The sequence below is a fragment of the Cygnus olor genome, chromosome 2 (assembly GCF_009769625.2).
Source record: "Cygnus olor isolate bCygOlo1 chromosome 2, bCygOlo1.pri.v2, whole genome shotgun sequence".
NCBI lineage: Eukaryota > Metazoa > Chordata > Aves > Anseriformes > Anatidae > Cygnus > Cygnus olor.
The window spans coordinates 64485111-64498839 of record NC_049170.1 but is presented as its reverse complement, the minus strand read 5'-3'; the positions used below and the strand labels follow the sequence as shown (position 1 = coordinate 64498839).

Sequence of the window (13729 nt, the reverse complement as noted above, 5' to 3'; positions counted from 1 at the left end):
GCTCTTTCTCACACCACTCTGTTAACAGCATCTTACATAGGCTTAGACAGCGGCACCATGTCACAGCCAGCCTTCAACACTAGCAGCCAAACCTCTAGGAGATGGTGGGGAGAGGTTGAAGAGCCTGTTGGTACATGCAGAGTCCTGCCACTTCTGTGCTGGATGGAGTAAAATTAATTCTGTTTTGCCCACTTGCTCAGGAAAAACCTTTCACAGCTAATTGTTGAACTGTATAAAATATTTTTCCTTAGATTTATTCTGCTGGAAGGATTTAATTGATTATGAAGTATGGCTGAATACAGACATTGCATAAAAGAAAGTGTTAGCAATTCAACTCCTCAAATACATGTAGGTATTATATACATAGATAGTGTGATCAACATTATACCAGCACATGGACCACAGGACAGCCCTGGTCTTTGAGGAGCTGAAAAGATAAATACTTAGTTCCAGAGGAGTTACAGTCTGACCAGAACTAAGAACTTACACAATTATCCCTAAAATCTCCTTGAAGGAATTGTATGGAACGATACCATAGCTGAAGACATTGTGTAATTTCCCTTTCCTTCTCCCATACTTGCACTATATTATCCTGGACTGCTTTATTATCAGCAGACTCATAATCAACACCAGACGACTCTGTTCTTCTCCAGATAGGCCAGCTTGGTAGCATTGGTCAGTAAGAAAAGGCAGTGACAATGGTTCAAGCAAAATATGTTTTATTTAGCTACAGGAGTCAGTAATCAGAAGGGGGAGCAACGTAATTGTTGCCTCACTTAGGGCTTTGCCAGTTTTTCTAAAGACTTTGGTAGATTCAACTTAAAGAAACTCTTTCTGGTGGCAGAGATACAAATAGCTTCTTTGCGGGCCCTGCCTCTTGCCTTGTTTTCCTCCAATTTCTTCTGAAGGGCCAAAGCTTTGTTTAAGCTTTTTCACCTTGAGAGTCCCTGGCTCTCTTATCAGGTACATATGCAGCATACTGCCCAGAGAAGAATATCAAAAAGCTGCTGTTTTGGGAACTATTTACCTTTTTTAGAATCTGGCCTTTTGCGTTGTATCTGTGTTTTATTGTATTTTACTGTACCTGTAACTTCTGTCTTTGAAAATCATGGACTGAAAAGACTGTATTGTAAGAGCAGGAGTGGACCTGGTAACACCAGGGGAAGGTTAGGATATTTGGAAGGCTTCAGGAAGTGCTGGTGGTCCCCTGGACTTTCACTTTTTAAAAGCAGTAGAAAGAATTCTGGAACCATTAGGAATTTTGGACAAAGGTTTTTATGGAAATGGTTAAAGGCAAAAATGTTTGTTCAGCATTAGCAAAGTCAGTGTATGCTCTTTTGTTCAAAAAAAAGGCCATCAATCTGAGGCATCACTAGCATTCCTTGATAGGTGCAGTTTTTCAACCCTCCCAAATCACCTTTTGACCTGTCTGAATCTGGGCATCATAGCACTTCTATAGCAAAGATTGCCAGACTACAAATTATGCAAATTTTGGTAACTCATGGGGTTACGAAGGAGAAAGTATACACTTGTGTGAGTCCTGGGAGTTTGGAATGGGAGAAAGCTGGCCTCAAGCTGTTGTGATGCAGCGAATGACAGTGAGGCCTTAGCCAGAAGGGTGGAAACCTTCTATACGGAGCAGAACAAGCAGCATGCGTGAAAATAATTTTTACATAGTGAAAATGGAGATTCCCAGAACGGATGTGGTTCCTGAGGGAGCAAGACCCAGTTATTTCATTCTATTTTCCAAGTTCACAAAGAATATAATCCATCTAATGGAAAAAATATACACTCATGCAAAAGTTTATATACACATGCACGAGCATATGTTGAACTGATTAAACACATTTCAGTTAGTTTATTCTAGTTTTGCTTTGTTACATCTGTAAATGGAAAAAATATGGCATCTGATAATAAATCAACAGTCAACTGAAAGCGACCAGACATCAAAGACATTTTCTGCTCAAACAGTTTTTGAAGGCTGTTAAAATATTTCCCTCTCCTAGAGAGCAGCTGATCCTTCCATGAAGGACCAGACCCCTCAGTCCTGAATTCTAGCTCCAGTTATGGGCAGGGCACAATGATAACTTGGATTTCTTTGGCTGCAGTGGACTTAAGCGGTAACAGCCACCTATCCAGACCTGGTGGGAGATATAAGACAAAAGTTTTGAAATTTGTGACCTGTTCAGCTCTCACTCACTTTGAAGGTGTAATTACCTCAGTTCAGGGAGCTTCTTGTGTTTTTGAAATAAATCAAGTAAAGTTGAAGTTACGAGAATGTTAAATGTTTTCATTTAATTTAATATACACTTTGTATAGATGAACAAAAGAAGCTTATGCTAGAATATTCCACTAAAACATTTCACTCATGCCCTGTTTCATGCCTTGAATACATTTCTAATGTAGTTTATGTCCTTGTTATCTAAAATCACTTGTACAAAAAGGTTGTAAAGGAATTTCCTTCTTACCCCTCCCCGTCAGTATCACAACTGACAGAAGAAATTGTTAGACTTTCACAGTGAAAACTTGTTAGCCACAGTGGGTTGTAGTTATTGAGACCGTCTGCGGAAAAAAGAGGAAGGGATGGATACTTGTGCTCTAATGGTTAGGGAGCGGGACGACTGAGGAAAATCTTAATGAAGCTTCGTGACGTGACATTTAGGTCAAAGACCAAAGTAAGGCTCATATGTCTGTCTTCAAGAGAGAAGATAAAAACCAGTAGTTTTGGAAAGATGGATCTTCCTAGTCTGCAAAAGCCAAAGACTATGACAATCCTATATAGCCTTCCTGAAAACTCAGCAGTCTCCCTGGCACAGCAAAGTCCTGACACAAGTTTATTTCGGCCAAGAGCCAGTATTGACACAGAGTGGCTGGATTTCCTGTAGTTCAGAGTTCAGTGGGCTATTCCTGCTATGAAGCACAACATGTCCAAGCAACACATTGTTGTTAAAGCTAAAAAAATTTCATTGTATGAGAGAAGTTTATGGTCTTTATCCAGGTGGCACTTTCGGATGTAATATACTCTGAATACATGATGAGGCATAAAGCACACTAACATTACCAAGATGAAGAAGAAACTCTTTGCCTGAGCCCTGAATTCCACATGGGAGTTGATGTCAGGCCAGTATTTCACAGCCAGTCTGTAGATCACAGATAGCTGGATGACAGTGAGCACAGCACAAACAACCATCAAAATTCCAACCAAGCAGTAGTTTACTATCACCATGGGTATCTCTTGTATCTCCTGCTGGAAGTGAAAGCACTGGGAGGACGGGTATGTTTTAGAGGTGCCATAGTAAGAGAGAAAAACAGGTGCAATCACCAGTGCTCCCAGCAGCCAGACAGCAATCACCCACGTTGTAGTGTAGCACTTCTTAAACTCAAGTCGGAAGAGACGTATTACGATGATAGCAACGTAAAACGTGAAGGTGGTGTACATGTGGAAGTATATAATGGCACTCACTAGCCTGCAGGTGAACGTCCCAAATTTCCATTCCTGTAAAATGTAATAGCTGAGGCGAAAGGGGATGCTGAGTAGCAGGAAGGTGTGCAGCACCAGGAGGTTGATGATGATAATGGTCATCACAGATTGTGACTTCCTTCGAAACAACTGGTGGGACATCACGATGACCCCGAGGGTGCCGCCAGCCAGGTCAATGCTGTACAGGATTATGAGAACAGAGTGGAACCTCTCTGAGGTGTCCAGCAGTGTCTCGTTGGAGGAGTGGTTCTGCTGGGTCAAGCTGCTATTAGGCATCCTCCTAAGCACCTCTTTTCAAGGTTACTGAAAATTAAAATTGTGAACTTTTAAAATAGACATGCTTTCTTTGTTGCTTCTGTTATTGTTAACTATAGAATGTCACAGATTCATGAAGTGACATTTTAGTGAATTGTGTTTGAAATAATTTTATCCCATGTATATACAACCTTATAATAGTTGTCAAGCTGTATATAACAGCAATAAGCTGTGTCTCTTGGTGTTAAAACCATATTTTATATAATAAAGAATGAGTTTTTAATTTATTAAACTGCATGCCAGGATATTTTTGCAATTATTTGCCTCTATCAAGCCTTTTGACATAGTCAAGACGTTGACTGTAAATTCTACAAGTTTAATTTGCACCTATGTTATAAAGCTAAAATTGAAGGTAGGAAAAATACTGAAATGCAAAGAGGTTGCATGTATAATTTGTGCATAATTTCTGAAGACACCAAAGCCATCTTTTTAGCGTCTTGCTGGGTGACTGCAGGGCAACCATAAGGCAGCAACAGTTTCAGTTTCTGGATTCACAGAGCACAGTGAAAATACAGATCTGCAGATTAAAAAACAATTTCTTCTTGCTTCAGCTCCAAGTCTTTTTGTTACAGAATTTCACCTGCACTACTTTATTATGAAAAATAATGAAGAGCTACAAATTAATATAGGATCTTTTTTTTTTTCTTTTTTTTCCCCAAGGATATAAACCTATAGGCGTTTGTTGACATCTGCATTCGTATTTGGATATAGGGCTTGCACACAGGTTTCTCTTTGTACGAAAGTATACAGAGATAGCATGCAGGTTACAAGCGTACTTTGCTAATGGAATCTTTCCTTACCTTACAAAGAGTTTCAAAAAATGAAGTAACAGCTAAAACATGTTTTCTTAGAAAGTTAATGCGCCCTCTCTTTGCTTCTTCTCGAGTTTGAAATCAGAAATGTGGCTTTAATCGGAAATTCTTAATTCTGTTGCACTCATCTATAAAAGTGAGTGGAAAAAAAAACATTTTTGTGATTACAAGCACATTTCCAGTATTAGGATCACATTTTTCCTAGTAATTGTTTGTAACTGAAGAGCATTTTCATAAAAACTTCTTCTTTATAAAGCATCACTCAAAGCGTCTTTAGAAGGCTGCTGAAGTGCTGTGTCCAAAACTGATATAAACCATTCTGTTCAATCTCTTTTAAAACGCATGTTCTTAGAAAAAGTCATATGTTTAAAATTATGTGCATACCTAATATTCTTGAGACAGGCATGATGAATTTGCTTTTCTATCAACTTTGCTGTAAGAAAAGTTTTATGAACTTTAAAAAGATGAGTATCTGCTCCTGACACAAAATAACTTTCCACTGTATGTTGTTAATATTTCAAACTTACTTAAGTAGGCACAATCATTTCTTCTTATTATAAACAGCATCATTACAGCCCAGATGCCAACAGTTCATGTTACTCAGAAATAGATTATATTTTTTGCTATTTATAGAAATAAAATGCTTAAATTTTACCTTATAATCTCCGATTTTTGTTGTTTCTGCCTTCTTCATTGCCATTTCATGCATCCATAGCATACAACGTACATAATCAGTGTGAATAAAAGAGCCTTGGTTGTTACTGTTTGCCCAAGAACAGTTAAGAGTTTTCTCAGCCCACATACAGGAAAGTGCAAGCAAGAGATAGCAATCAATTACGTTCAACTTCTAATACGTTCAACTTCTAATGTTACTCTGTTGTTCATGCAGAAAGAAATGCTGGAAAGCTGTACTTGTTTTCTATTTAATGGTTAATCAAAATGTGCCAGAATAACAAAGCATTTGGCAGATTTTAAAAAAACTTCACTTGAATGTACTATCTTCAAGAATTAAGAGGAGATTACCCACTGTTTAAATTGTGTAAGTAAAATAAACCTCACACATGCACGTAAAGCAACTTAAGAGTTCATTCTGTTTAAAAAAAAAAATAGGCAGAGGCCAGTGACCTTGAAGGTTATGTCTGAACAACAGGCATGAATGCTGACCCCAAACCACAGTACTGGTAAGAGACAGCTTACTGTAAAAAGGAAAGCATTATGTTGGGGATCTTCCAGGGACAGCAAAAAGCAGTTTCCGGACTAGAAACAAAAGAGAAAAAAAAAAAGTGTTTTTTTTTTTTTTCAATTAGAGTTCTAGACCACAGTCTGAATTAGCAGTACTCAAACAAGGATGGATAGTACATGAGGTTTTGTGAACAGTAACATAAAACCAATATCTCAGCAGGTCTGAACTGGCATTGCTTCTGCAATTATATGCAGTCATCCTCTTCTGTGTAATATGAGTGTGGTTCCCTTTGTGAGTCTTCTCTCCTGTTATTAAGTACAGTTATTAGGAAGAACAAGATAGAGAGTAAATAAATACAAAGACTCAACAAGGACACTAAAAGTCAGGGAGATAAACTGAAAGGATTTTGAGTGTAAGCAAAACCACAGAGAGAACAGTCCGTGGGACGTTCTCTGAATGATCTCTGAAAGCTTAGAGCAGTTACCATCTCATCTAGACTAGGATTCAGAGCAGGAGAGAAACCCTATTCTGGAGACTGCATGTGTTCTTGGCTTGGGGATAAGAGAAATGAGTGATTGTTCCAGCAGATAGAGCACCAAAAGAAAAGAGCTATATGAATAATGGTACTCACCAGGTACGGTTCCAGCATCTTAATCCCACTTAAGGACGGACTTCTAACATGGTAGTAATGATGTTTAGATGGCAAAATGATCTGCAAAAACATATATAGGAGGGTAGGGAGCAGCCTGGGTGTATAACATCAATGCTTTAGATGGGTTAACGTGACCATGAAACTATATCCACAACCTCTAGGTAAAGCAGTGAAATGCCTGCAGTCTTGTGTTCTGTCCACAGGGTCTGGAGCAATCCACAGCTTGAGTCGTCAAGTAACAATGTAGAAGAGGCATGAAGAAATTGGGTTCCTGAAATAACTACTATATGACAGCCAGCTCCAGACAGAGACAAAGCAGGCTATAATATCAAGAGTCTAGTAAAGTCTCTTACCTTATCCAGTCCTGTCTGAGCTCTTTGGATGTAGAGTAATTCAAAAAACCCTACAAAGGTTTTCTTTTCAATTCTTGTCACTTGGGGAAGAACACCAGTTTTGGCTGACACCAAAACTGCAGGGGGCCAGAAACTGAACTTCTGAATTGATGTTTCATACCTCTGAGTTGGTATGTCCCCAAAGCGTTCCTTGAAGTTTGTACGTTGAAACCATTCAGTGTTCAGTCTGTTGACCTTTCATCTTCATCTTCTTCTGTTCAGAAACACATAAATAAATAAATCATGTACTTTGTAAATGAGGTCTTAAATTTTAGGTCAGCTTCCCATTAGAGTACAACAGGAAATTGAGTCATCTCAGACTCTTCAAATGAACTCTGAGATCTTTCTTTGGCTTCTTATTTCATCATTGCATAGTTTGCCTGGACCAGTGGTGAGAATAAAGGTTGAAAGAGAAATACATATACACACCAGAGATCCATGTCAAGACAAGTATCACAAAGAGAGTTTAAGGAGGGAAAGAACTGGGCATGTCTGGCTCAACACTGACGAAAACAGATGAGATGAAGAGGAAAGGTGAGGTTTTAAATTATTAAGAAGAGAAAATTAAACAGAAGAAGAAGTGATAGTTGAGAGATGAGGAACAAGACCTGCTGAATGTTCAGAGACTCTGGAAATGTTTCTGAATGTGCCCATGCATGGCTGTAGAGAAGTTCCTCTGAGCAGGGTCTAGATCTCCAGTAGAATTCTAAGTTTTTATATTTTGTTTCATTTCTGCACTATTTCCCGTGCTTTCAGTGTCACTGTGTAAGAAAATATTGTATTTACTGGTCATTAGAATAGAAACTATAGTTTTACATGAGCTGAATAGTTCCTTTCTGTCTAGGAACAAACATAAAGCTACCTTGTGTTACTGGATAGGTTTTCAGTTTTAGCTGCTTCCAACCTAGGGTCATCATTGCTCGTAATTTCAATCCCCTGTTGCTAGATTGATATGGAGATTAAGCTGAATACAGGTCAGTCATAAACAACAGTAGGACAGAGAATGCCTGTGTTGCATTTTAATTTACTACTTTCTCTGTGATTGCAAGTGATTCTTGCTGTCTTATTCCTTGTCTGTTATACATGAGGCACAGGTACTGTAAAATGAGGAAATCATACTCCATTGTTGTTTTAGGATAACTACTTTAACTTGAAAATCCCACCCACCCATGCTGCACAAAGAAATGAAAAATTTCAGTCAGTAAGTGGTCAACAAGTTTAGAAGAGATTTGAGATTCTTATACTAATCCTCTGTTTGTTGGTTGGAGATATGTTGAGAAGTTTCTCATGCTTTATTGTGATGAAAGAGGCAATCCGGCTTCTCTGTTCATTAGAAACAATCATGATATAGTTGCCTTAGTCATACCTATTTAATATATTTCAAAAACAGGTATTATGCTTTATATAACAAGAAATAATATATCATGGGTTTCTACAAAGGAGTGTAGTAGGGTATATTACAGGCAGAAGGTATGTTGCTTTTTGAAACAAAACTATTAGTTCTTGGTTTTGGTGAATGGAGATAAGGTTTATTATTACAAGTTCAGGAACTTGTAGTCGTTATTCTCTTGTGCTGGTATTTATACATTTATACAGTTTAGTAGTAAGCTAGATTTATGAAATAGGTATGTACTATTGTTCGATCTAGTTATTCTCCAACACCTATAAATGCAATTAAAGTTGTTTCTGATTTAGATTATTCCAGCAAATTGATAATTGCCAGCTTTGAAACACCTTTGTACTAGGGAACAGCTGCAGAGAACCTCATGTGAGGCAAGGCTCTGGCATGGACAGTATAACCTTTTCCTGGTCCCAGATTCTTTCCTTTCCACTTGAACACACTGCCACCCACCCTCCTTGTCAAATTTAATTTCCTCTGTTTAGAGTACCACAGCCTTTCTCAGAAGTCTGCTTTTCTAGGGGTAGCCACGCTCGGTACTGCTTTACCCTGTTTCTCGTAGTCTGTTGCTTGATAAATACAGCCACAGAGCCCAAATTCTTCTTTTCTGCTACCAATATGCACAGTCCACAAGGCCTCTGCAGGGATTAAATCCCTGCAACAAATATTTGCTTGACGGAGATTTGGACAAGGCTTAATGTTTATTAAACCAAAAAGTAATTAGAAAGAAAACGTATAAAACAATTGACTCACGCAGAAAAGCAGAGATCCTCATTGCATGGGCAGTAGTTTTCAGTGAATTACAGGAAGCACAGGCAGTGCCCCAAACACAGAGGTGGTGCTTTCTAAGGTGGGCTGATATGTCAGTTTTGGGGTTGTTGTTTCCAAATTCTCACTGATCTTAAACTTTCAGAGATCTTGCATTTTGGTGTTTGTGACTATGTCCCACACAAATAAGCCTTACCTTTACTGAGGAAAGTTTCCCATTTTTCTGGAAGAAACGTAAGTGCTCATGTTCTGGATGGAATCCCAGGAAGAGCTCTAGAAGACAGGGACTATGATTCAGAAAATAAAAAAATATGCATGTGCCAGAAAATTACTTTAAAATTTGATGATTCCAGTGTCTAGAGACCTGTCACCCATTTTTGTCAAAAGACATGCCCCCAAAAGCGCATCTACTAGAAAAACAATGACAAAAGAGGATTCTGAATTCTTGAGAACTCAGATATCAGTTATATCTTTTTCTCAGCTCTCTAGAACCCAAACCCATGAACAACTCAAAAAAAAAAAAAAAAAGGTAGATTATCATTTATCCTGATTTGGAAACTACTGCTACTAATAATATCAATAGTGTGAATTCTGAGATATAAAAGATATTGAATACCAGTATATAAAGCAGAAGATCTAGAGCATCTCCAATGTATAGTGATAATACTTCATGCTGTTGTCAGTGACGGAAAGTGGATTGATTGTAAAACTAGAAGATTTTTCAGTTCCTTTCACTAACTAGAGATCTGAATACAAAACTGGTGATGTAGTCTATCAGCTTTTCCTATTTAATTTCCAATAGGATTTCTAAAAAATCACAGAGAAGCAATGGTGAGTTTGAAATCTGAGTATTTCAGCTAGTGGTTTCCACACAGAACCTGCTTCCTTCAACTCAAAAAAAAAAAAAAAAAAGGAAAAGAAAAGGCAAAGGTTTGGTAAACCTACAGTTGGGCAAATCCACAAGCAGGGGAACCTCCAAAGCTGAGACCATTTGTGCAGTGGAATAAGTTCTATATTTAAAAAAACAGACTCCTTAGCCATCAGAGTGCCTTATATACAGCATGGCCACACTTTGTGTGAAAAGAGAAAAAAACTGTTCTGTGGTGTTCAATGATGGAGGTGGTTTAGGAAACACAGCATTGTGCAGATGAATAATCTCAAGGGATTTAAAAGGAGATATTGATTATATATTTAAAGTATTCCTCCTCTCTGCCTTCCTCTGGTAAACTTTCTGTTGACTTCTTCAGAGGTGCCAGTAATGACCAGGAATGAATGTTTGATCTGGCCAGTCCATCACCCATGGTAAGACCAATAGTTCCAGCAGACATTTCTCAGGGCAGAGCTGTCATTTTATATTCTAATTATAAATCTCACTGGCATCATCAGATCTAGAAACTCAGTGGTTTAATGAAAGACTGTCAAAGTTACCAAGAATATAGCATGTCTGTTGGGGTCTCTTTCTAGTCCTCAGGTTTCTTTTGTGTCTAAAGCACCTAGTTCATCCTCTTCTCAGGAGGAGGTTGCAGACAACTTAAATGACAACAGTGATTACCCCAGCTGCTCTGACTTACATCCCCATCAGCACTTCTGCTACTTCTATTGCTGTGACAATAAAAAGAAGTGACCACAGCTTCCTTACAGAAAATTATTCTTTCACAGAAAACAATAAAAATAACCTTTAAGAGGAAATGAATTAAAATCAATACAGCAGACTGTATGAAGATTTAGGGCTTATGCAGGTTTGCTATTTGCTGAAATGTGAGAAAAATGTGAGAAACCATTACTTGCGAGCATGTCTCAAAGCAAGGCAGAAAGGCTTTTTGCTCACTATATTAGATTATATATTAAAATATATATATATTATACATATTACTAAATAATTCAGCCACAACCAGCATTTAGAAAAATGAAAAAACAATGTCATTTCTGTTGCCTTTTTATTAATTGGGAATGCTCTGTGCTTCCATTATACATGCTGTTCACAGGAACAAAATAAAAATAATGCCATGCCGTATGTCTGTTTATACCCCATACTCTCACCACGTGGTAAAGAGAATATAGACAACCAATCCAAATCCTGTTTGACTAAAATGATCATGATCCTAAGTATCGTCAAACTGTCTACATCAATTGATTCAATATCTTTCACTGTTTCTTTGTTTTATCAGCTCAAGGATTTGAGCAATTACTGTAATTGTAAGAACATTTCTACCCTCGAGCATAGATAGGCCATGTAGCTAATTAACATACTTTAAGCTAACTCTATGAAAATGAAATATGTGATCTGTTCCAAATGAACCATTTAGCAGAGTCCTGTTGGACTTATCTTTCCATGGTAACAAAAATAGACTGTAGAACAAGAGAATGAGATAGAAGGGAATGTTTAAAATAAAGTGATTAACTTAATTGCTTTTCTTTCAACCAGTAGCAGTTACTCGAAGTGAAGGATGTGGGAAGCCTTTGTTAGTGCAAATGACAGCGGTAGAAAATTATTTTTGCACATGCAACATGAAATTACTTTATACAGTCATGTCCTCAACTACCAATCATTTATGAATGACTGAAACTCAAATTAATACAAAATGCCACAAGCTCAATGCTTGAAAATTTTAAGGCACCAGTTGCCAACTGAAGAGAGAAATGGAACAAGGGAGTCTAGAGCAAAGCCCAAATCCCACTGTTCCATTCACCACACAGCCATTTGCTCTCCCTCCCCCCACAATGGGATGGGGGATGGAATCAGAAGAAGGGTAAAACTCATAGGCTGAGATAAAGACAGTTTAATAGGACAGAAAAGGAAGGGAAAATAATAATCATAATAATGATAAAGGAATATACAGAACAAGTGACGCACAATGCCACGATGCATTTGCTCACCACCTGCTGACCGATGCCCAGTGAGACCCCAAGCAGTGGCACCTGCATTCCAGCCAACCCCCCAGTTTTATTCTTCAGCATGACACCATAGAGTATGGGACGTCCCTGTGGTCAGCGTGTGCCAGCTGTCCTGGCTGTGTCCCCTCCCAGCTCCTGGTGCAACCCCAGCCTCCTCCTGAAGCTGAAACTCCTTGCTCTGTGCAAGCACTGCTTTGCAGCAACTGCAAGACCAGTGTGGTATCAGCATCGTTCTCATCCTAAGTCTGGAAAAGAGCACTATACCAGTTATTGGGAAGAAAATTAACTCTATCCCAGCCAAAACCAGGACATGCATATTGTCCCACTGTAGGTAATCAGCCTTGGCTTCTGAGAGACATGAGAGGGCTGCCTCAAAAAGCAGAAAGAGACACTTAGTATTCTGCAGCTACTTCCCTTTGGGGTTGGAGGCAGCTCTGCTTCTGTCTCCACTTTCCATTGGAGGGCTGGCCAGTGCTCCTGAGCTCCAAGAAGTCTATCTGTCTACTTGCAGCTTGAAAGGCTCTGAGCAAGTATAATGGAGCAGAGATTAAAAACCTGCTGCTTTTTATCCAAAAAGTTGGTAGGTAAACATCCCTGGGTCCAGGAAGAGTCTTAAGTTCAAGTCTGTTCATTCAAGCGAGAGGAAACATGAATTTTGTCTTGTTCATACCCATGTACAGAAGGAGGCAGGATTTGACAGCACCCGTTAGATTGCTGCAAGTCTGAAAAGGCTTCTGTGTTAGTACTTGTTCATCCACAAGGTAAATACGCATTCTGGCAAGCATTAAAAGGAGAAGTTGGTGGTTCTTTAATCATAGTCAGTGGGCTCCTAACATCCTTGCAAACCTGCCTAACTAATCAATTGCACAGTGACAGTGTTGTCAGTTGGCTATTTGTACAGACCTCCAGGACCCGGGAGGGCACACACCTTTCTGTAAGGAAATGCAGTCATTTGTACCATGAAATTATTGAAAGGGCCTGCAGTCCTTGATCAGCTCTCATTTTAAATACCTGTGAGGAAAAAAAGTAATTGCATTTCACAGAGGTTCATAGGACTGGCTCAAGCCACCTCTGCCCTATGACTATAATTTCTTTCTCATGTGGAGATCTCTCCTCTGTTCATTAAAAAGCCTTCTGGATTGTAGTGGCCTTGGCATCATGTAGCTGCCTTCCAAGAATAATGGGGCAAGTGACTGTTTCCCCAGGGTTATCATTTCCCTGTGTTCACTTCTCAAAGTACTTTGCTTTCAGGATAACAGCAGCCACACATACTTGCATGAGGCGTTAAGGCACGACAGCATCCTGTGATCTACTCTGCGCTGGTGTGGCCTCACCTCGAGTACTGTGTGCAGTTCTGGGCACCACAATACAAAAAGGACGTGAAACTGTTGGAGAGTGTCCAGAGGAGGGCTATGGGGATGGTGAAGGGCCTAGAGCAGAAGATATATGAGGAGTAGCTGAGGTCACTAAGCCTGTTCAGCCTGGAAAAGAGGAGGCTGAGGGGAGGCCTCATCACGGTCTACAGCTTCCTCATGAAGGGGAGTGGAGGGGCAGGCACCGATCTGTTCTCTTTAGTGACCAGTGATAGGACCCGAGGGAATGGTGTCAAGCAGGGGACATTCAGGCTGGGTATCAGGAAAAAATTCTTCACTGAGAGGGTGGTCGCGTGCTGGAACCGGCTCCTCAGGGACGTGGTCACGGCACCAAGCCTGTCAGAGTTTAAGAAGCGTTTGGGCTGTGCTTTTAGTCATATGGTCTGAATTTTTGGGTAGACCTGTGTGGAGCCAGGAGTTGGACTCGATGACCCTTATGGGTCCCTTCCAACTCATGAT

The 13729-nt window shown here is 39.4% G+C and overlaps 1 protein-coding gene across 1 annotated transcript; it reads right to left on the bottom strand.

Moving 5' to 3' along the window:
• Nucleotides 1-704: 704 nt before the first annotated feature.
• Nucleotides 705-3775, bottom strand: LOC121064416 (probable G-protein coupled receptor 141; the record flags this gene model as incomplete). Its single annotated transcript, XM_040545860.1, has 1 exon — nt 705-3775. A coding segment is annotated over one exon (882 nt), but the record flags the coding sequence as incomplete, so codon positions are not given.
• Between the last annotated feature and the right edge of the window lie 9954 nt (nt 3776-13729).